The 25,155-nt window shown below is 39.9% G+C and overlaps 2 protein-coding genes across 2 annotated transcripts in view; both read right to left on the reverse strand.

Moving 5' to 3' along the window:
- Positions 1–25,155, reverse strand: part of WDR49 (WD repeat domain 49) — a 165,545-nt gene that overhangs the window by 130,286 nt on the left and 10,104 nt on the right. The window lies entirely within an intron of this gene.
- On the reverse strand, positions 869–2,047 carry LOC122675902 (serine/threonine-protein phosphatase PGAM5, mitochondrial-like). Its single transcript, XM_043875087.1, is given in 2 exon segments — positions 869–1,801; positions 1,803–2,047. Coding segments are annotated over 2 exon segments (720 nt in total). The 5' UTR covers positions 1,902–2,047; the 3' UTR covers positions 869–1,180.

Here is a 25,155-nt window from a genome sequence, read left to right on the forward strand (position 1 = left end):
CTCATATTATTTTCCTTTGTACCCCGAAAAGGAAAACAAACATGAAAAACTAAATCAAACTTGGAAACTCACATTTCCCAATGTCCCGTGTCAGTATACAAAGCAACAGCATGTCAAACTTTGTAATACTACCATTAACATATGCATTTAAATTAAATTGGATGAAATACCCCCAAAATAAACACATACTTCTAGACTCAATGTTTGACAAGCCAGATAACATTCAATGAATGAAACTGAGAGAGTTACAGGCAGGAAGGCCAGGGGTCTCCAAAGGGAAGAAATAGGCTGCAAGTGTCGGACATTTTTTCTCTCTCTCTTAAGAGGCAGGAGGAAACAAGCTAGTGTTATCTTTTTTCCCCTTCTCTATACAAATTTAAAAAGAGGTTGTTTCTTAAAATTCTGTGTTGCTATAATGACACTTGGTTCCACCTGAACTTAACTTTTCTCAAATCTTGAGCTAACCAAGGCATTTTTCTTATGGAAATGTTTGCCTTAAGCTATGTGAATGTACTATGTATTTACCCTAGACACTATCTTCAAGTAGGTTCTGCCTAAAGGCTCAGAACTGACTTGACAAGCCAATATGCTTTACTCATAAATTCTTCTCCTAATCTATGTTAATGAAGCTATATATTTGCTCATGTCAATCATTTTATGGCCCAGGATGACTCACCTGGTGCCATCTCCATGTATCTTGTGAATGAGCAGCCTGCTGCCATTCCTTTCTCTAATTACTAGACTGCTAGTAGCTATATAACATCCAGCTAAAGACGAGTAGGGGGCACTCTTTCTGCCCCTTCTGATGTCTATGTCAGAAGCTTTCTCTCTTTTATAATTTTTTTTTTTTTTTTTTTTTGAGTAACCACAGTGGCATGATCCAGCGACAGGTGCCAAACCAGTCACTGCATGTCAGGGAAACGGGGTGTTGGCATATAAACTATGACTTCGCAATGTGAGCAGCCGGCGCATAGCACCTGAACCAAGCAACCACAACATCGCCCAGGAAAGACTGCCGATGAAGGACACTTTGTCTGGTCTGTTCCCACCAAAAACACACAGTCATGAGAAAACTGGACTGAAAGCCACTCTACCAGACCACCAGCTGGACCTGGAGGAAACTCTGGAGGCACAGGCAGGCAGGAGGGGGAGCAGGGCCAAGGGCACCCAGCAGGACCCCTCACCGGCACACGATGTAGCGGATGACGTTGGCATGGCAGATGAAGATCTCATAGCTGTCCTCCTGCTGCTTGGCGTCTGCCCGGTGGATGTAGTTCAGGAAGGCGGCCTCGATCCGCGCTCCATCTTCATAATACACAGCCTCCGGCTTCCAGTGAGAAACAGGGGGGTCGGGCTCGATGGGGGCGCCTTCCCTCAGCAGGTCTGTGCTGACCTTGCAGACGCCTGGCAGGTGTTTACTGATGATGTCAGTGGTTTCTACCGCACGGGTCATGGAGGAATGGACGATTTTATTAAACTTTAACCCCAAGCTTGCAAGTCGCAGACCAGTTAGTTCAGCCTGCTCACGACCCAGGGGCGTCAGCGTGCGGTCCTTCTCCAGGGAGGCGTCCACGTGGTACTGGGAGTGCCTGATGAGGAAGATGTGCCATGTGGCCTTGGCCTTGCAGTGGTCCAGCCTGGATGTCAGCTCCTCTTCTCCAGGCTCTAGGCTCCTCTTCCGCAGGTTGATCAAGGACAGTGGTTCTCTCCTGTCCCAGTTGGGGTCCCAGACGCCGGGCCCCGGGCGCGCGGCCCCCGCCCACGCCGGGGGCTCGACCACGCGCGGCTCCGCGTCCCGCCCGCGCGCGGGGCTTCCCCACTGCCACAGCCGAGAAGAGCACCGCGGCCGAGCCCCCTGCCAGGCCGCAGGCCGCCAGCTGTAGCGCCTGCCGAAACGCCATGCCGGTCAAGTCCCGCGTCGACCCCACGCGGCTCTTTTATACTTTAATAAAACTTTGTGATACAAAAGCTCTGAGTGATCAAGCCTCATCACTGGCCCCGGATTGAATTCTTCTCCTGAGGAGGCCAAGAATCCCAGCATCTTTCATGGTTAGGCAACAACCTTTCAAAACAATCGTCTTTTAAAAAAATGATGAAAAGTGATGAACATACATATGCATACGAATGAAATGGGACCTGTATCTCAAACCACATAAACATAAATCTTCCCTCAACATAAATACAACACAATCAGCCCTTCATATGCATAGATTCTCTAACTATGAAGTCATACAAATATGGACGTAAAACATTGTAATAAATTCCAAAGTTTAAAAGTGGTGAGTATTGACTTTCACCTGCTGGCACTTCTTTCCATGTCATCTCCATTATATTAGCTATGACAATGAATCACGTGCTGTAGTAAGTCACTTACACTGTGTCCAACTCTTTGGGATCATGGACTAGGGCCCACAAGGCTCCTCTGTTCATGGGATTCTCCAGGCAAGGATACTGGAGTGGGTTTCCATGCTCTCCTTCAGGAGATCTTCCTGCCCCAGGGATCGAACCCATATCTCTTATGTCTCCTGCTTTGGCAGGTGGGTTCTTTACCACTAGCACCACCTTGCGTGACATAAGCGTTAAGACTTAGTGGAGTTGCTCTCATGAATAGGCAGTGTTACTCACTGTAGCCACAGTACTGGAATCGGCACATTAACACCCCTGCAAAGGAAACCAGACAAAGTTCAAGGGAAGCTGTGATGCTCACCACCCTTGAAGGAGTCCACATGGAATGAAGAAGGACTGTGGGAAGTCTATTAGTAACCACCATGTCTTGAGTCCTCTGGATGACCTCCGGAAAGGCCACCGGACCTGACGGCCCGCCCGGGGCGCGCCGCCTTCCAGACGTCTTTCTCTCCCTTCCTTCCCACCCCGCGCCGCAAGGGTGCTTGGGGAGCCTTTTTAAAAAGTGAAAATCACAAAAAAAAAAAGCTCAAAGTGCAAAAACCTTACACTAAGTGGGGCACAAGTAGAACCCCTGTTTATAGTGCAAGAACGGGAAAAGAAGGTGAAGTGTGTACGTAAAACAGATAGCTAATGGAGAGGTGCTGTGTAATACAGGGAGCTCAACCTGGTTCTCCATGACAACACAGATGGGTGGGATGGAGTGGGAGATGGGAGGGAAGTTCAAGAGGGAGGAGACATATGTATAACTATGGCTGGTTCATGTAGATGTACGGAGGAAACCAACACAACATTGTAAAGCAATTATCCTTCAATTAGAGTAAATAAATGAAAAAATAAAAGAAGGCAGAGTGTCATCAAGTTTGACCTCAGCATGAAACAGACACACTAGGAGACTGCAACTTTTGGACATTCTGGACATGGCTGTGAGTGCACAGTTCCAAAGAACAACAAGGAGAGATAAGAAAGCCTCCTCCATGATCAGTGCAAAGAAATAGAGGAAACAACAGAATGGGAAAGGCTAGAGATCTCTTCAAGAAAATTAGAGATACCAAGGGAACATTTCATGCAAAGATGGGATCAATAAAGACAGAAATGATATGAACCTAAGAGAAGAAGAAGATATTAAGAAGAGGTGGCAAGAATACACAGAAGAACTGTACAAAAAAGATCTTCACGACCCATATAAGCACGATGGTGTGATCACTCACCTAGAGCCAGACATCCTGGACTGTGAACTGAAGTGGGCCTTAGGAAGCATCACTGTGAACAAAGCTAGTGGAGGTGATGGAATTCCAGTTGAGCTATTTCAAATTCTGAAAGATGATGCTGTGATAGTGCTGCACTCAATATGCCAGCAAATTTGGAAAACTCAGCAGTGGACACAGGACTGGAAAAGGTCAGTTTTTATTCCAATCCCAAAGAAAGGCAATGCCAAAGAATGCTCAAACCACAGCACAATTGCACTCATCTCACACACTAATAAAGTAATGCTCAAAATTCTCCAAGCCAGGCTTCAGCAATATGTGAACTATGAACTTCCAGATGTTCAAGCTGGTTTTAGAAAAGGCAGAGGAATGAGAGATCAAATTGCCAACATCCTCTGGATCATCTAAAAAGCAAGAGAGTTCCAGAAAAACATCTACTTCTGTTTTATTGACTATGCCAAAGCCTTTGACTGTGTGGATCACAATAACCTGTGGAAAATTCTTAAAGAGAAGGGACTATCAGACCACCTGACCTGCCTCTTGAGAAATCTGTATGCAGGTCAAGAAGCAACAGTTAGAACTGGACATGGAACAACAGACTGGTTCCAAATAGGAAAAGGAGTACATCAATGTACTGATGTACAGGAGTATCAGGCTGTATATTGTCACCCTGCTTATTTAACTTCTATGCAGAGTACATCATGAGAAACGCTGGGCTGGAGGAAGCACAAGCTGGAATCAAGATTGCCAGGAAATATCAATAACTTCAGATATGCAGATGACACCACCCTTATGGCAGAAAGTGAACTGCAAAGCGTCTTGATAAAAGTAAAAGAGGAGAATGAAAAGATTGGCTTAAAGCTCAACATTCAGAAAATTACGATCATGGCATCTGGTCACATCACTTCATGACAAATAGATGGGGAAACAGTGGAAACAGTGTCAGACTTTATTTTGGGGGGCTCCAAAATCACTGCAGATGGTGATTGCAGCCATGAAATTAAAAATTGCTTACTGCTTGGAAGGAAAGTTATGACCAACCTAGACAGCATATTAAAAAGCAGAGACATTGCCAACAAAGGTCCGTCTAGTCAAGGCTATGGTTTTTCCAGTGGTCATGTATGGATGTGAGAGTTGGACTGTGAAGAAAGCTGAGCACCGAAAAATTGATGCTTTTGAACTGTGGTGTTGGAGAAGACTCTTGCAAGTCCCTTGGACTGCAAGGAGATCCAACCAGTCCATCCTGAAGGAGATAAGTCCTGAGTGTTCACTGGAAGGACTGACGTTGAAGCTGAAATTCCAATATTTTGGCCACCTGATGCGAAGAGTTGACTCATTTGAAAAGACCCTGATGCTGGGAAAGATTGAAGGCAGGAGGAGAAGGGGACAACAGAGGATGAGATGGTTGGATGGCATCACTGAATCAATGGGCATGAGTTTGGGTAACCTCCGGGAGTCGGTGATGGACAGGGAGGACTGGCGTGCTGCAGTCCATGGGGTCACAAAGAGTCGGACACGACTGAGCAACTGAACTGACTGACTGACTGACATGTCTGTGAATGATCATGAAGGTGACTTGAGCTTTGATTTTGGGAACCCAAATAAATTTTAGCAAGTAGGCAAATTCACAGATAGAAAATCTGACAATGATGAGAACCATCTGTATTCCAAATAACTGTGTAGTTTAATACTGATAGGCTGTTTAGTTTGGTGAGCTTCACAGTGAGAAAATCTGTCTTCCTACTGTTTCAGTACCAAAGAGTCAGATTTGACAGTAAGCGCTGGGAGGCAGCATGTTGGAGAGCAGGTCAAACAATTTTAGGTTTAATCCTGGTTTCACCAGATGTGTGGGAACTACTAGAAAGTTATTTCATTGTTGAGACTTAATTTTCTCATCTGTAAAGTAGATATAGCAAAATGCCAGTCTCAGGAAAATGATTATGAATGTTAAATGGAACATCAATAGATGCAGAAAAAGCATTTGACAAAATTCAATACCAATTTAAAATTAAAAAATAAAAAACTCTCAGTAAACTAATAATAGAAAGAAAATTCCTCACCTTGAAAGAGAGAATCTACCACAAACATACAGCTTAACCAAAACATCATACTTAACAGTGAGAACTTTGTGGCATTCCTACTTAGATCAGGTACAAGGCAAGGATGTCGTCTCACCAAGGCTTTTCAACATCATACTAGAAGCTCTATTTAATGCAATAAGACAAGAAAAGGAAGTAAAAGTATAAAGATTGGAAAGAGAGATAAACTGTCCTTGTTTATAGAAGATATGATTATCTATGTAAAATATATGAAAGAACTGATGGAAAAAGTCTTGAAAAGTCATAAGTGATTATAGCAAGATTGTAGGACACAAGATTAACACTCAAATGTCTATTGCTTTCTTATACACCAGTAATGAACAGGAAGAATTTGAAACTAAAAGCACAATACCACTTTTTATTAGCATTCTCAAAAACGAAATACATGTAAATCTAACAAAATGCGTGTAAGATCTATATGAGGAAAACTACAAAACTCCTATCAGCACAATAAAGGAATAAATAATTGGAGAAATAGTCCATGTTAATAGATAGGAAAACTCACTTTTGTTAAGACCTCAGTTCTTCCCAAGATAACCTATAGATTCCATGCAATTCTAATAAAAATCTCAGTAAGTCATTTTATTAATACTGACAAACTGACTCCAAGTCAACATGGAGAGTCTGAATACCGAGATAACACAATACTGAAGGATAAGAACAAAGTTGGAGGACTGACTCTACCCAACTTCAAGACTTATTAAAAAATGACAGTAACCCAGACATTTGTGATATTGGCATAAGAATATTAACTAGATCAATGAAACAGAATAGAGAGCTCTAAAATAGACCCATGTAAACATGGTCAACTGATCTTTGACCAAGAACCAAAGCAATACAATGGAGTAAAGATAACACCTTCAACAGTGCTGGATAATTGGACATTCACATAGCAAAAAAGTGAACTAGACACAGACCTTATTCCCTTCACAAACAATAACTTAAAATGGATCACAGACCTAAATGGAAAATGCAAATTTGAACTACTCAGAAGTCCATCATTCTTGTCTTTGTTAAATTATTTTTAATGTAAAAGTTCAAATAGGTGGAAATTTTTCAGTGACCCAGATATTAACAATGCAGAAAGAAGTTTCATCCTAAAAACACTCCATCTGAGCCAAACTGCAAACTGTTTCTGAAAGCTAAGTAGATGTTGACCCTTTGAACTATTACATAATGACATCAATCAATGCCTCAAATATACATTGTTATTAATCCATTTATTACTATTAATCCATTTAATGAAAAAAACACTTTAAAGCTGAATCAAAATATTCTCTTCCTGTGAGTTTGTAATTTATTTTTATTTCTACAATCAAGAAACTGTTTTGACTGACAAATACAAAGGCAATTTATTTTTTACATTCTAGAATGTGGAATTGTAAATAGACCATAAACAAGGACAAAAATAAATTTTCTTCCCCAAAGTAATACATACAATCTATTTCATAATTTTATGCACATTGATAGTGCCAATATACACTGGGGGAAGATTTGAGAAATACTTCCAATTTATGAAATTGACGGATATGTACAATTGTACTATATATCCTTGACAATTCTATTACTGATTGTTCACTCACTAGCTTTATTTGCTTTAGTCTGAAACTAAAACCATGATTTTGCCATAATTTGGTTATAATTTAGGAAGCTGTTCATTAAGAAATCCTAACATGTTCAAGAAGCACTGTGCCTAGATCAGTGTGAGATTTGTTTATTAATTCTACCCTATGCCAGTTTTAATAAATTTAATGTACAATTAAAATATATGAACTTTGATTCAAGCTCAGAATCATAAATGCATTAACTTTTACTGAACAATGAACTCTCATTTTATCTGTGGCTCCCACTTATGCGCTGGCATTAGAATTCATTCATTCATTCCACTGTATTATTCGTACCACAAGTTGTAGTAGGGAGATTGTGTGGTTGCATAATAGGAGCTTGAAGATTCAGCTTACACCTCTAAGTAGAGCTAATAACTAATGCTTAGAGCTGTTATCAGGATTAGTTGATAATTTAATGTATGTATACCACATGGGGTCATTTAATGTGATTTCAACACATTTCTTTTTTTATTTTTTATTTGTGTGTTATTATTTATTTACTATTGAAAGTCAAAAAGTGAAAGTGTTATTCGTGTTCGATTCTTTGTGACCCCATGGACTGTTGCCTGCCAGGCTCCTCTGTCCATAGGATTTCCCAGGCAAGAATACTGCAGTGGGTAGCCATTCTTTTCTCTAGGGGATCTTCCCAACTCAGCGATCGACTCCAGGTCTCCTGCATTACAGGCAGTTTCTTTACCGTCTAAGCACCAAGGAAACCCTTATTTATTATCAATTCACTGCTAAAGAGTTTAAAGAATAAAAGAACTATAAATTGGGACTTTTTGGTGGTCCAGTCATTAAGATTTCTCCTTCTAATGCAGGCGGTGTGGGTTTGATCCCTCACCTGGGAGTTAAGATCCCACATGCCTTGCAGCCAGAAAAACCAAAACACAAAACAGAAGCAATATTGTGACAAATTCAATCAAGACTTGAAAAACAGTCCACATCAAAAATCTTGAAAAAGAAAAAGAGCTATAAATTGAGTCATCATGCCAGCAATGATTATTCTCTGAGAATTTATCTAAACTCATTTGTTCATTATATGTATGTATGTGTGTAAGGCTTGGGAAGTATGCATAATTATGAATTTTAGTAAATTGATCCTATCTATCAGGGGTGGTTAATTACTAGCTAGATGGTCTTAAAAATGATCTTAGTGGGTCCAAAGAATATGTCCTCTCACAGGGTTACCTGAAGCTCTCTGTGTCTATGACCACTGTTGTCACAGGAGCAGATGCTAGTTTTTGCCTTACTATGAAACAGCAGATGCACACCGTTTCAGCTGCTCTTCCTCAGAGGCACAAATATAAAACTGTCCTAGGCGAGTCCAGTGAAAGTAAAGCTTACCTCTTCCCAGCAACCAAGACTATTTCACTATATATCGCTGACTTTTCATTACCGTAATTGCAGCTCCTATTTTGTCTTGAGCTATTTATAGTGCCACTCTATGAATTTCAGGTGAGCCTGCAGTCCCTGTCTTCTTGGCAATAGATAATTTCATGGAAAGAAGGAAGAAAATCCTTTATTTTAGAAATGAGTTTGCACACACCATGATTTAGTTGTTACAAACTCTCAATCTGTATTAGGTTCAGTCCTAACTGGCAAAATAATTTATCTTTGAGTCATCTTTGGATATATTTTTATATATTTATATATAGGTATGTATAAATTTACATTTATGTTTATATACATTAACATTATATACATATAGATATGTATTTAAATTGGACTTCCCTGGTAGCTCAGCAGTAAAGAACCCGCCTACTATGCAGGAGCCGCAGGAGACATGAGTTCAGTTCCTGGGTTGGGAAGATCCCCTGCAGGAGGGCACAGCAGCCCTCTCCAGTATTCTTGCCTGGAGAATCCCATGGACAGAGGAGCCTGGCGGGCCACAGTCCACGGGGTCGCAAAGAGTCAGACACAACTGAAGCAACACAGTATGGCTTGGCATGTGCTTAGATTAGCCCTAATTTAGTTAGCATCTGAGTTTTATGCCTGAATTTACAACATAATATTTGTGTGACCATAGGTTAGTCATAATCTTCCCAGGGTTTTTTTTTTCCATTTATTTTTATTAGTTGGAGGCTAATTACTTTAAAATATTGTAGTGGTTTTTTGCCATACATTGACATGAATCAGCCATGGAGTTACATGTATTCCCCATCCCGATCCCCCCTCCCACCTCCCTCTCCACCCGATCCCTCTGGGTCTTCCCAGTGCACCAGGCCTGAGCACTTGTCTCATGCATCCCACCTGGGCTGGTGATCTGTTTCACCCTAGATAATATACATGTTTCGATGCTGTTCTCTTGAAACATCCCACCCTCGCCTCCTCCCACAGAGTCCAGAAGTCTGTTCTGTACATCTGTGTCTCTTTTTCTGAGGGTATCGTTACCATCTTTCTAAATTCCATATATATGTGTTAGTATACTGTATTGGTCTTTATCTTTCTGGCTTACTTCACTCTGTATAATGGGCTCCAGTTTCATCCATCTCATTAGAACTGATTCAAATGAATTCTTTTTAACGGCTGAGTAATATTCCATTGTGTATATGTACCACAGCTTCCTTATCCATTCATCTGCTGATGGGCATCTAGGTTGCTTCCATGTCCTGGCTATTATAAACAGTGCTGCAATGAACATTGGGGTGCACGTGTCTCTTTCAGATCTGGTTTCCTCAGTGTGTATGCCCGGGAGTGGGATTGCTGGGTCATATGGCAGTTCTATTTCCAGTTTTTTAAGGAATCTCCACACTGTTCTCCATAGCGGCTGTACTAGTTTGCATTCCCACCAACAGTGTAAGAGGGTTCCCTTTTCTCCACACCCTCTCCAGCATTTATTGCTTGTAGACTTTTGGATAGCAGCCATCCTGACTGGCATGTAATGGTACCTCATTGTGGTTTTGATTTGCATTTCTCTGATAATGAGTGATGTTCAGCATCTTTTCTAACCTATGGACACCTTATCTTCGACAAAGGAGGCAAGAATATACAATGGAAAAAAGACAACCTCTTGAACAAGTGGTGCTAGAAAAATTGGGCAACCACTTGTAAAAGAATGAAACTAGAACACTTTCTAATACCACACACAAAAATAAACTCAAAATGGATTAAAGATCTAAATGTAAGACCAGAAACTATAAAACTCCTAGAGGAGAACATAGACAAAACAGTCTCCGACATAAACCACAGCAGGATCCTCTATGACCCACCTCCCAGAATATTGGAAATAAAAGCAAAAATAAACAAATGGGACCTAATTAAACTTCCCAGGGTTTTTATTAGGCTTCAGTAAAAATAATATGTATATAAAGCCATCTTGAAACTGGAGAAGAAAATGGCAACCCACTCCAGTATTCTTGCCTGGAGAATCCCATGAACAGAGGAGCCTGGTGAGTTATAATCCATGGGATCTTTTTACATTAAATGATTTTATTCAAGCAATATTTATTATTGTTGAAGACGTCCACATCAAGTTAAATTCACAAGCATATAGTCAGTATAGCTAGCAAAATATTAAGAATTTAGGAAATTAGATTTCATTATAAAACAGAGTACAAAATAATTGTCTCTTCAGTTAAAAATTTAATTAGTATTGCTTTAACAAAACTGTCTTCTCATAGGCAATTTGTTCTAACTTGAATGTAGGACTTCCAGACAAAAACTACTGCATAGTGTTTTAAAGTACACCCTTTCACTCCTATTAGTCATGACCACACAACCTGTCAATCTTTTTGAGTAAAATTAGTACCTCTGCATCTATTAGAATTCCTCTTCTAATAAAAGCAAAGGGTGAATGATCTATTAAAAAATATATTCTTATTCAGCCCTTGCTAAGATAATGTCAATAAATTTATTTTGCTATGTCTGTGTAACGACTGAGTTAAGAAAATAACCAGCGAAGGCCTCCAACTGTTCCTGCAAGGAAGCTAATATACTCAGAATGTCTGGTTGATTATTTCAGCAAGCACAACTTTAGACCTTTAAAAGTCTTCCTGTCTTCCTGAATCCCTTTCAAAGAATATTCTAAAAATCATTTTCTTTTGCCTAGAAAGTATCTTCTGCAGCTACAGTCAGTTCTTGTGAGCTTTAAAAAAAAAATAAAAAGCATGAACTCTATAAAACTCTCTCAGCTTTTCAGCTTTGTCAAGATTTGGATTTCACTGTAACTTATATAAAAACTGAGCACTAAACCTAAGTTCAAACTTCTGAAAATATAGCTTATAGCTTTTTAAAATACTTGACAGCCCTTTCTTTTCATCAAGAAGAGATCATGTACTTTCAATTGGAACATATGAGTGTGCCAACACATTTTTAAAATTATTTCCTTTTACATGAAATAATTCATGTTTACTATAGAAAAGCCAAAATATAGACAAGTCAAAATTTAAAATCCTCCATAATGCCATCAGCCTACCAACTTATGCATTATCTTATGCATTATTTACAAAGTGGTGTCATGATTTATTAATGTATACCTTGTGTGCTTTTTCCATTTTATATCATACCATCTAGCTACACCTTATGTAATATATATTTGTCTTTAACATCATTTTAATGGCCACACAATCTTCTATGGAGAAGAAATACAATTATACCCCCCATTATTAAAAATTTCAATTGTTCCAGTGTTTTCCCATTCCAAATAAACAACCCTGCAACAAACATTCCTGCACATACATCTTTGCTTAGTTGTCAAATTATTTCCTGAGGGAAATTCCTTAGAGGTGCTGCATCAAAGACTGCACGTTCTTAAAGATTTTGGTATATTTTACCAAATTGCCATCCAAAAGACTGAACAAATTTACATTTTCATTAACAAAGTATGATATTGCTTACATGCAAGACCCTCACCAAGCTGGGGTATTCTTATTCTTTTTTAAGAATCACTGATTGGTTTCTAAAAAATAGTTCTAGTATGCCTGAGCATTGACATACTTGCTGGCAACACAGAGCGAAACATTCTCAAACCAGACACTTAATTCTTTAAAAATACGCCAACTCTTAGAAATGCTGTTTATGTTTGTTTTTTCCTTAACTTTTTCCTATAGCAATATTTTATAATGAGTAAAAGAAAGATAATTTTTCTTCTTTTTTCCTATTCTGTAAAAAAGACTTGCCTAAGACAAGAATACAAGTTCTTCTTTAAAACTATGGAGAGACACAATCCAATCTGGTCAGAAATCTGGAGTATTTTTCAAAACTGATAGTGGGTTAACATGTCACACTCATTGCCCTTATCCATTGTTAAGCATTTTCCTTCAGATTCTGAAAATTAATATCAAATGGTGAGTTTTAGGTCACTTAGAGAAATATTTCCATCCATCTACCCATTGACCTATTTATTAATATATATTGAACGTGTAGCCCATACAAGGTAGCATGAGGTAGATTTATTTATTCATTCATTGAACAAGTATTTGTAAAATGTCTGATCCATGCCAAACCAGCTCTGAATAAGACAGCAGAGGTCTCTGCTCTTCAAATCCTTATACTGCAGTGAGGATCCCCGACATACTGATCACACTATTACCAAAAGTAAAACATCACAAGAATCACAGTAATTAGTGCTTTTCCTAATTTCAAACTGAATTTAGGATTTAAACATGTCAAAGACATTCCATGAACAGAAATCTTGAATGGACCAGAAAACTTTCTTTCCTCTGAAACAAAAATTGTTTTTCTTAAGATGATTAGAATTCTGCAGTGCTTCTTTTTCTCTACATTAAAAAAAAAAAAATAGTATACTTATGGCTGATTCACATTTTTGTATGGCAGAAGCCAACACACTATTGTAAAGCAATTATTCAATTTAAAATAAATTTAAAAAAATAGTTTCTAGTAGGATCTCAGAATCTTGTTTTCCCCAGAACTGCTAGTTTTATCAATCACTTCACCAAAATTATTATTTTTTTTCTGTCAAATTTGTGGCATGAGTTTTGGGTAAGGTTCAATGACAGTTGAATGAGGATATACTATCTCAATGCATCCTTCTCCCCATCTCTATAATTAAATTTAAAATTAGCATGCTGCTTCCTCACGCTTCATTCCATTGCACTTGCCTCAATTTCCCTTGGTTACAAAGTACGTTGGTTATGAATATGTATTAGAGTTTGCTGTCAAACACTGTGAACATCTTCTGGAGCAGAAGATTAGATATGTTATTTCAAAACAGATGCATCATTTTATATCATCCCTCGCAATTTTCATCTACCAGTGAACATTCATAAGAGATTGAACAACAGAACAGAACAGACTAGTCTGCCAGCCAAAGTTCATACTGCTCTTTATTCTTGCTTCGATGGATTTTAATTGGTTATAATTTTCACTTACATTATGATATCAATGATTCAAGAACTCAGAAATCTAAATGGAGTTAAATTTTTGCGACTAACAAAGATACAAACCTTGAAACTCCTGTACTGAATTGAAGGTTTAGAATTAAGCTCTCCCATAACCGCCCCCCCCAAAAAAATGGGCTTCCCTTGTGGCTCAGCTGGTAAAGAATCTGCCTGCAATGCAGGAGACCTGGGTTCAGTCTCGGGGTTGGGAAGATCCCCTGAAGAAGGGAAAAGCTACCCACTCCAGTATTCTGGCCTGGAGAATTCTATGGACTGTATAGTCCATGGGGTCGCAAACAGTCAGACACAACTGAAAGACTTTCTTCATGCTTCGTACTTCATACCCCAAAATTCAACATATTTCCTATCCAATAAATAAGTTAGAAGTGAATTGCAGCTTCAGGATAAAAAGTTAATATATCTTTCTCTTTTACATAAAGATTATAATTCCTAAGAAGTGTAACTGCTCATATCTTTTTTCTCTAAGCCCATGGAAGTCTTTAATTTTCTGCTATGGACCTAAACCATGTTGATTACTATCATCTCTTTTAACTAAGCTTAAAAACTTAGAAGGAGCACCCTGACCAATGGAATGGTGTTGCCAAGAGACATTTGAGTTTCACAGATCTTCATTTGGAAACATCAATACAGTAGGATAAATATACACTGTTTTTAAGAACAATTGCTGTCTCTTCACTGGAAACCCATAGGTGGAGTCAAAGAATTGCACGCATCCATGAATTTCTAGCATATTAGAGCTGGAATTTTAGAGAATCTATACCAAAACCTTCATTTAAAAAGAAGACACCAAGGCCCATAGAATTAAAATTAATTCTCTAAGGTCACATAGCTCACTGCTGCCAGAAATAAGGTTAGAATCTAGGATTTTTAATTCATAACCACCTTAATCATAGCACAAATACACTGACTTCAGCAAAATCTGATTCTCTCTAGGATAACACATTAATCAGCAACAACAAAAACAGAAAAATATGAGGTTGGAATGTGTATACCCAAATAGCCTCATGCAATTTTGATAAAAGCTAATGCTCAAAATTCTCCAAGCCAGGCTTCAGCAATACGTGAACCGAGAACTTCCAGATGTTCAAGCTGGTATTAGAAAAAGCAGAGGAACCAGAGGTCAAATTGCCAATATCTGCTGGATCATCGAAAAAGCAAGAGAGTTCCAGAAAAACATCTACTTCTGCTTTATTGACTACACCAAAGCCTTCAACTGTGTGGATCACAATAAACTGTGGAAAACTCTGAAAGAGATGGGAATACCAGACCACCTGACCTGCCTCTTGAGAAACCTGTATGCAGGTCAGGAAGCAACAGTTAGAACTGGACATGGAACAACAGACTGGTTCCAAATAGGAAAAGGAGTATGTCAAGGCTGTATATTGGCACCCTGCTTATTTAACTTATATGCAGAGTACATCATGAGAAACGCTGGGCTGGAAGAAGCACAAGCTGGAATTAAGATTGCCGGGAGAAATATCAGTAACCTCAGATATGCAGATGACACCACCCTTATGGCAGAAAGTGAAGAGGAACTAAAAAGCCCTTTGATGAAAGTGAAAGAGGAGAGTGAAAACCTTGGCTTAAAGCTCAACATTCAGAAAACTAAGATCATGGCATGTGGTCCCATCACCTCATGGGAAATACATGGGGAGATAGTGGAAACAGTGTCAGACTTTATTTTGGGGGGCTCCAAAATCACTGCAGATGGTGATTGCAGCCATGAAATTAAAAGACGCTTACTCCTTGGAAGGAAAGTTATGACCAACCTAGGTAGCATATTAAAAAGCAGAGACATAACTTTGCCAACAAAGGTCCATCTGGTCAAGGCTATGGTTTTTCCAGTGGTCATGTATGGATGTGAGAGTTGGACTGTGAAGAAAGCTGAGCACCGAAAAATTGATGCTCTTGAACTGTGGTGTTGGAGAAGACTCTTGCAAGTCCCTTGGACTGCAAGGAGATCCAACCAGTCCATCCTGCAAGAGATAAGTCCTGAGTGTTCATTGGAAGGACTGATGCTGAAGCTGAAACTCCAATACTTTGGCCACCTCATGCAAAGAGTTGACTCATTGGAAAAGACCCTGATGCTGGGAGGGATTGGGGGCAGGAGGAGAAGGGGACGACAGAGGATGAGATGGCTGGATGGCATCACCAACTTGATGGGCATGAGTTTGAGTAAGCTCCGGGAGTTTGTGATGGCAGGGAGGCCTGGCGTGCTGCCATTCATGGGGTCGCAAAGACTCGGACACGACTGAGCGACTGAACTGAACTGAAGCATCCCTGGTGGCTCAGACGGTAAAGAATCTGCCTGCAATGCAGGAGACCTGGGTTCAATCCCTGGGTCAAGAAGATCTCCTTGAGAAGAGAATGGCCAGCCACTCTAGTATTCTTGCCTGGAGAATCCCATGGACAGAGGAGCCTGGTGGGCTATAGTCCATGGGGTTGCAGAGTCAGACACGACTGAGAAACTAATACTTTCAATTTCACACTGAAGCTTTCTGATGAGGTACTTAAAATATACATATGAACTCCGAATCAACAAAGTAAGCAGGAAATGAGTGAGAAAGATTCCATTCCAGGCTCTAAAGGACCTTTTTTTTTTTTTTTAAACCAAATTATCTTTCCTGCTGTTGTAGGATTCTCAAACCAGAAATCCAATATTTCAACCAATCTCTGGCCCTTATACTTATTCCTTTGATGTCACTTTTTCGTTCCAGGTGTCCAGCAAAACACTAACCCTGGTAAACCATCTTCTCCATGCCTACAACCAGGTTGCTGAACAAATATCACCGAAATGGGCAGAACGGTGCCACTATAATAAACTACATGATCTCCAACCTCAAAAACTCCCTCTTTTGCTAATATGAACCCTTCCATGTTTCCTGTCTGAACTCATTTGCTTTCTTCAAGCACCTACTTCATAATTTCCTTGTTCATTTCTAACAGAAATCTGACTACTCACTCACAGAAATGAAGAGGAATAGAGAGAAGAAGAAGTGGGGGGTTGGGGAAGCATCAATCAGATGAGAGCTTCCTCAGTCTTCTGCATACACACAGAGATTGACTTGCATCTATAGCCATTTCTTTCTTCCTTCCTGTGGCAACAGAAATTCTCCTGTTCCCTAGATATGTCCTTCCCCCACCACCTCAGTGAATATCTTCTCTTGCTATCTATTGACTCCTTTTCATTAGCATTTCAACGTAATCAAATTACTTTTGTTAAAAATTTTATCCGACATTCCCATCTCTTTTAGCCATTGCCCCACCCTTCTCGAACAGCCACCTTGAAGGAATCACGTTCCTTCACTGTTTCAATTCTCTCTCCTCCAACTTTCTCAGTCTTTGCAATCCAGCTTCTTTCCCTTCCCCTCCACTGAAGCTGTTCTTACAAAGAGGATTAAAAACTTGTAGCTAAATCTTTTAGTGGATTCTTTCCAATTCTTATAAGGTAAAATATACCAAGTTAATTTTGATGCCAAAATATCTTTGTTTCAGATTCTTGATACTCCTATTTAGTTGGAAAGTGAAACTTGAGGCACATGAAAGACATCAATCAAGAAAGAAAAAGGTTCAAGCTGCTCTAAAGGAGAGAAGAAGAATTTGGTAGTTTTTGTTGTTTGATTAAACAGATGGGAAGAGAATAGCGTCAGACAGGGGAGGTGGACAAGATCGGAGACAACAAGATGGCGGGTGGTGACATGGCCACCGAGAAAATTCCACAGACAACATAGCTCAGAAAAAATTTATATATATAAATACTCAGCTTTTCATGAACCTCCCTCCATGTGACTTCAAGCCACTAGGATAAAGCCCCCCACATATACACACATCCTCAATCCCCTCCTCCACTCTTCTGCTGAAGAATTTGGTCTTCATGACAAATTGCTTTGGGAGCTTTCCCTTCCCCAGAACTTCACAGTAGCCTGATCACACCACACTAGTGATGGGAAAAGCTCCAGTCTTTCTGGCAGTATTTACCAGTGTCTGTTCACTGACCAAAGTGCACAGTTGATCAAGGTTGACGGTTGGGCAGAAGCTCTGCCAGAAAGCAAGGAAGTGATAGAAGATTGATTGTGATCCCTTGGACAGTAGCCCACCAGGCTCCTCTGTCCATGGGATTCTCCAGGCAAGAATACTGGAGTGGGTAGCCATTCACTTCTCCAGGAAACCTTCCTGACCCAGGGATTAAATCCAGGTCTCCTGAATTGCAGGCAGATTCTTTATCATCTGAGCCAACAGGGAAGCCCTAAAAGATTAATGGAAACTTGTAAAAAGGATGTGGGAGCTGGTTTGAAGGGACTGACATTGACCAAATTTGGGGCAATTTCCAGTATCAGAAAGAATAATGATGGTAATAGATAATAACGCATTGAATAGAATTAATGAATCCATGAGTCTATAGTAATACTCAAGACACAGAGACAGAGTGATAATGGGGGAAGAGAACAAAAGGGGTGAGAAAGAAGAAGCCTCTTTTTTACAGAGTAATACAATGTTTAGAACAGTCACTCGGTCATGCCTGACTCTTCGTGACTCCATGGACTGTAGCTCGCCAGGCTCTTCTGTCCTCTGTATTTGTATCTTCTGCATTGGCAAGCGGATTCTTTACCACTGCGCCCCCTGGGAATCCAAAACCCCTAGTGAACCCACTTTAATCAAGGGATCCAACTTACAGCATCACCAATAATGGGACAAACAACATACTGTGCCTCTGATATCTCAAGATGTAGACATAACACTTCTTATGAAGTATTCTTGCCAAAAATGGTGACCCTAAATCTAACAGTGTACCTAAATCAAATTAATGAGAAAATACAGATTGTGAGATATTCTAGACATGGCATGACTCCTCAAAAATGTCTGTATCATGATAGATCACAAAAAGTAGGATTATGCTTCTCAATTAAAGGAAATGTGTAATCCTGGAAAGGATCTGTAATTTTAAAAAAAATGAAAGACATTACTAGGACAAATGGGGATATTTTAATATACACATTTTATTAAGTAATATATGAAGTTAAATTTAGAAGAAGGCCCTTGTTCCTAAGAGATATATTTTGAGCTAATTGGGGCAAACTATTATCATGCCTGAACTCACTTTTAAATGACTGAGGTAAAATGATGTACTATGGTCTGAATATTCATGTCCCCTCAAAATTCACCAATTGAAATTCTAATGTCCAACATGATGATATTAGGCAGTGGGGCCTTTGGAAAGTGATAGTTTAAGAATATGGAGCTCTTATGAACAGAATTAGTGTTCTTGTACAAGAGGCATCTAGAGCTCCCTAGTCCTCTCTACCATGTGAAGACACAACAAGAAGTCTGCAGCCTGGGAGAGGGTCTTCACCCATCCATCCTGGTTCCCTGATCTCAGACTCCCAGTCTCCCGAACTGTGAGTAATAAACTTCTGTTGTTTGTAAGCTACCCATCTGTCATATTGTATTAAGTCTCCTGAAAGGACTAACACATTGTTTATATGTATATGTATATATGTGTGTGTGTGTGTGTGTGTATACATACACCACGTTGGACTTCCCAAGTGGCGCAGTGATAAAGATTGCCTGCCAGTGCTGGAGACATAAGAGACATGGGTTCGATTCCTGGGTTGGGAAGATCCCATGGAGAAGGAAATGGCAACCCACTCCAGTATTCTGGCCTAGAGAATTCCATGGATTGTATAGTCCATGGGGTCGCAAAGAGTTGGACACGGCTGAGCGACTTTCACTTTGCGGGGGTCAGAGTAGTAAAGAAAGCCCAAATTATAAGATCACAGTGTGTAAAATAATATTGGAAAATTAGAAGTAAGTTTGAGTTAAGTTTAGGGTTCTTCACTAAGAGTAAACAGACAGAAATAGATATGAGACTACTTTGGGGTGATATTCTGGTTCTGCCAACAACTCAAATGGACCTGGACAAATCCTTTCATTTGGATTTTCGTTTCCTCATCTGTAAAATATAGGCAATAAAATAGGTCTCTATAGTCTCTCTCTTGATACTAAATCTCAATGAAAGGAAAGTGATGAAGAAAACTACTTAATAGAAAGACAACATATCTAGAGGAGGTGCTACTCTTATTTTTATTTTTTTAACTCTAACTTTTTAATCTTTTTTTGTCACACAGAGCAGCATATAGGATTTTAGTTTCCTGACCAGGGATTGAACTCATGCCCCCTACAGTGGAAGCACAGAGTCCTAACCACTGTACCAAGAGGAAAGTCCAAAAACAGTCCTGCTTTTAAATTCAGCATCATTAGACCATACGTTTAGAAAATAGTAGCAACAGGTCTTTAGGCTATTAAGATACACTGACATTTTAATAACGTTTATCTTTGCATTGAATTATGGTATAGATAGAGAGCCCACAAAGCCATTTGGCATACCTTACCCTGCTATAGGCATGGTTTTATTTTTCCATAATTGAGACCTTGACACATACACAAAAACACACATTTTTCATTTTAGAATAATATTATGCACTGTTCTGTTATTTTCTTCTTTTCACTGAATAGTAAATTTTGGCAATTTTGTGTCTTTCTTATTCACACCTGATGTGAAGAGCTGACTCATTTGAAAAGACCCTGATTCTGGGAAAGATTGAGGGCAGGAGGAGAAGGGGACGACAGAGGATGAGATGGTTGGATGGCATCACCGACTCAACGGACATGGGTTTGGGAAGAGTCCGGGAGTTGGTGATGGACAGGGAGGCCTGGTGTGCTGCGGTTCATGGGGTTGCAAAGAGTCAGACGCTACTGAGCGACTGAACTGAACTGAACTAAAGTGTACCTCAATTTATTTATCTGTTAATTTATTGATGAAGATTTGGGCTATTTTAAATACTCCATTTTATTGACAATATTACAATGAATATTTTTATACAAATTTTATTTCTTCCCCTGTTAAAATTTATTTAGGATAGCTTGTAGAATTAGAATTGCTGGTTCAAAAAGTATACATTTGATATATTTCAGAAAATTGCCTACCAAAAAGAGCCTTGACAATTTACAGTCTCAGTAATAGTGTCCATTTTCCTGATTCTTTGCCAACAGAAAATATCATCAATCTTTCTACTCTTTTCCAAGGTGATGAATGAAAAGGCTGTCTTTTTCTTGCTTAGAGCTTCAAATCCAAGTCCTAATGAATTTGAGTATCTTTTAACATGTTTAGCAGCTAGTTATATGGTACTTTTCCTTGAATGCACAAAATATGACAAAGTATGTAATATATATGTAAAATAATGCTACATATGATATGTATATGTGCATATGTGGGTAGATATGAACAAAAACACACTGGAAGGATGCAACATTGAGTAGTTATCAGTTGCATTGTTGTATGGCAGCAAGTGATACAACATTATAAAGAAATCATCCTCCAATTAAAAAATAAATAAATAAAACCATTACAATAAAAAAAGCACAACTACCAAAAAAAAAAAAAAAGGGAGGGGGGGGGGGTAGTTACCCAGACTAGTCACTGAGGGTGGGCCAGAGGGGATTTCACATGATAAATTTGATTTTATAACCATGAAGATGTTGTATTCATTCTAACTTGTCTTTAAAAGGACTGTTAAAGGAAATTGTATATGACTGGCTGCACCAACTTCCCCTGTCTGCCTGTGTTTCTCCTCCCTCATCTTCTAGGAAATAACCCTGCTTCTCTTTCTGTATTGTATTGTTTGTATGGAGTCCAGTTGTTTCTTTACCCGCTTGAAGGAGTTCCCTAAGATCCAGTCTTAGACACTCTGCTCTTTCCTCAAGATGATCTCATATGCACCCAGGGTCTCCACCTTCCGGGATCTCACATGGACTTCTTTCTGCCTTTCTGATCCTTCTACTTGGCTCTAGTTGTACTTAATTAGAGCATCTGCAATTAGTACAAGAGAAGAACATACAGGAGCTATGAGGAAAGGGGACAGGAATAGGTATTAAGACATTAATCCAGCCAGGGTGGAGAGGGAAGGCTTTCTGGGGACAGCAATATTTAAACATGAAGTATGAACAGGAGCTAGCTGGAGATTGTAGGGAGAGAAGCAGGAATATTTCAACCTGAGGCACCGGCATTTGATAGGTTCTAAAACAGAAGTACTCTTAAAGCATTCAAGTAACTAAAATGCCACAAGCATGGACAATATGGGTAATGTTCCAGTGTCAGATAAGTTTGTGATTGACTTATTGGAACTGTAAGCCTAACTGAATACTGGTGGGGAGGGGTAAGCTCTGGGCTTGAAGTGGGGAGGTAAGGATTCCTCTGAGAGAAATGGATGTCCCCATTCTCTACAACCCTGGTAGAGGAATGTGGAGAAATGGGTCTTAGACTAAAGCAAAAAGGAAAATATTTTCTGGTATCTCTAAGGGCAGAGCTGGATATCTCACAAGCTGGAATCAAGATTGACAGAAAAAATATCAACAACCTCAGATATGCAGATCATACCACTCTAAAGGCAGAAAGTGAAGAGGAACTAAAGAACCTCTTGATGAGGGTAAAAGAGGAGAGTGGGAAAACCTGGTTTAAAACTCAAACTTCAAAAAACTAAGATTACGGCAGGCAGTCCCATCCCTTCATGGCAAGTAGATGAGGAAAAAGTGGAAACAGTGACAGATTTTCTCTTCTTGGGCTCTGAAATCACTGCAGATAGTGACTGCAGCCACGAAATCAAAAGACGCTTATTCCTGAGAGGAAAATCTATGACAAACCTAGACAGCATATTAACAAGCAGAGATGTTCACTTTGTCAATAAAAGTCCATAGAGTCAAAACCATGGTTTTCCAGTAGACATATATGGATGTGAGAGTTGGACTGTGAAGAAGGCTGAGCACTGAAGAATTGATGCTTTCAAATTGTGGTTCTGGAGAAGACTTTTGAGAGTTCCTTGGACAGCAAGGAGGTCAAACCAGTCAATCCTAAAGGAAATTGATCCTGAATATTCACTGGAACGACTAAGGCTGAAGCTGAAGCTCCATTAGATTGGCCACTTGAGGCGAAGAGCCAACTGACTGGAAAAGATCCTGATGTTGGAAAAATTGAGGGCAGGAGGAGAAGGGGGCAAAGGAGGATGAGATGTTTGGGTGGCATCACCAACTCAGTGGATGTGAGTTTGAGCAAACTCTGGGAGATGGTGAAGGACAGGGAAGCCTGGCATGCTGCAGTCCATGGGGTCGCAAAGAGGCAGACACGACTGAGTGACTGAACAACACCAACAATCACCAGGGCCAATAATCAGTTTGGCCTCCAGCTCTAAGGAATGAGGAGTCTGGTATACTTCCAGGGGGGACTGAGGGGCTGAGAGTAGCCTGTTGGCCATATATATATGACCAGAAGTATGGAAAGGGGGCGAGCTACTAGGATACCAAGAGAAAGGACTAATTGTCCAATAGAACTTTCTCTGATGAAGAAAATGTTCTATAACCTGTACTCTCCACTGTGGTGGCTACTAGCCACATGCACTTACTGAATACTTTAAACATGGCTGGTGCTTGTGAGGAATTGAATTATTTTATTAAGTAAGTTCTAGCTTTATTTCATTTTAATTTAAATAGCCACCTTTGGCTCAAGGCCGCCATAGTGGACAGATCTGGAGAAAGACCTGTGTGACAACCTGGCCTCAGAGATTGTGAGAATTAAGACGAGAGAACACGGGAAGCAACAGAGGAAAACTCTGTCCCTGAAAGTCCTCAGCAGAGAATGCTGGTGCCCGAGTCAAGATCTAACAAGACTCTTTTCTGTAATGTGTTGGTAACACCTGATGAGGGGAAAAAATGACCCGAGGGACTTGTGTCTGACCAGAGCTTCAGGAAAAGATCAGAAATCACGAAGGGCAATTCAGAGGGCTCTTGTCTAATCATTGGGTTTAACTATACTTGCTAACACAGCACAAATGCAAAATCAAAATAGCACAAACTATATTTCTCCAGTTGTCTCTTTTCCTCATGTTTCTTTCTTAATTTTTGGGAAATTTGAAAAGGTAGGCTGTGCCCTTCATCTTGGTTTCTCTGGTGGCTCAGCAATAAACAATCCACGTTCTACAGAGGAGACATAGGAGACGTGGCTTGATCCCTGGGTCGGAAAGATACTTTAGAGGAGGGCATGGCACCCCACTCCAGTATTCCTGCCTGGGAAATCTCATGGACAGAGAAGCCTGGCAGGCTATGATCCATGGGGTCACAAAGAGTTGGACATGACTGAAGTGACTGAGGAAGCACACAGGCCCATGGTGTAAAGGTCTGGCTAAGTTGATATACTACAAATGAATAGCAACAGGCAACTTTGCTTGCTTTCTTTCTCCTTTATAACAAGTTTCTTGTTTGCTTTCTCTACCCCAATCCTGTCCAAAGCTTAAGGTTAAAATGTTTGTCCCTCAAAAGTACTCTTCATCACCCTCTCTAATCTAGATTAATTTTTATAAATGCCAGTTCTGAAAGCAAACAGAGAAATTAGAAAAGGCATGAAGCTGTTAGAACTTGTCACAAAATTCAGCGCACGGGCAGTAGTGTTCAGGAAGGCCGATTTTTCATGTATGTTGACAGAGAACATCACTTGCTTGTGTTCCAATGATGGCATCCTTTGTTAACCTCCCCATGAATTCTAACAACTCAGACAAAACCACCAAAGCATTCTCTGTTGTTTCCGATTGTGCCAACACCAAGGCTTATCAGATTTGTCTTCATGCTATTACCTTAATGATGAGGAGGGGCACCTGCAGGGTTCACTGATTTTCTGCTCCCATCAAAAATGAGGTTTTTTGATTCCTCTAAGGGAGCTGGAGTGAGAAATGCTCTGACTTGCTGCCTTTGATCAGCAAGTGATGGATTGACTGAGATTGCTGGATGCACTCTGTACTATGGAAGACAGTTGTAGGTTAAGCTTTACCTGTTTACCTTCCCACAGGCCTCCACTGAAAGCCTTCAGAAAGGAAAAAGTAATAAAAAGGCAGTGAGTTATTCCTATCCCTCCCTTTCATTCTTCTACCCTTCTCTGCATTGATTTATTATAGGACTTATTATCTGCTGATTTGCAAATAAATTTTCAAATTCCAAGGGACCAAGGCACAGTGTCTGTGTGGTACTAACTTGACATGTTCGTTTCATTATTAAAGTCCATATCCTATTGGATTCCTGTTCCTTAGAGCACCAATCCCAAAGGGTGGGTGCCTGGTGGCCAGCGGGAGCCCTGCCATACAAAGGGCTGGAAGGTTGACAATCTACCCCAGGGCCCTGGCTCTGCCCTGTAAGGTAACTCAATTAAATATCTTTGAGCTTTAGTCTCCTCATGTGTAAATGGGAAATAAAAATACCTGCCCTGACTACATTCCAGGCTGGTGAGAGGATCAAATCACACGATCCCTACAGAGGTATTTGGTAAAATCTCACCATACTTCAAAGACATTAAATTTTTATTCATCATTTTTACCTCCACTGATTTCCAGAAAGAACTTGAGTTCAGTTACAGTACATAGGCAGTCAGACCATTAAAACC

Source organism: Cervus elaphus, chromosome 19 (genome assembly GCF_910594005.1).
Source record: "Cervus elaphus chromosome 19, mCerEla1.1, whole genome shotgun sequence".
In the NCBI taxonomy this organism is placed as follows: Eukaryota; Metazoa; Chordata; class Mammalia; order Artiodactyla; family Cervidae; genus Cervus; species Cervus elaphus.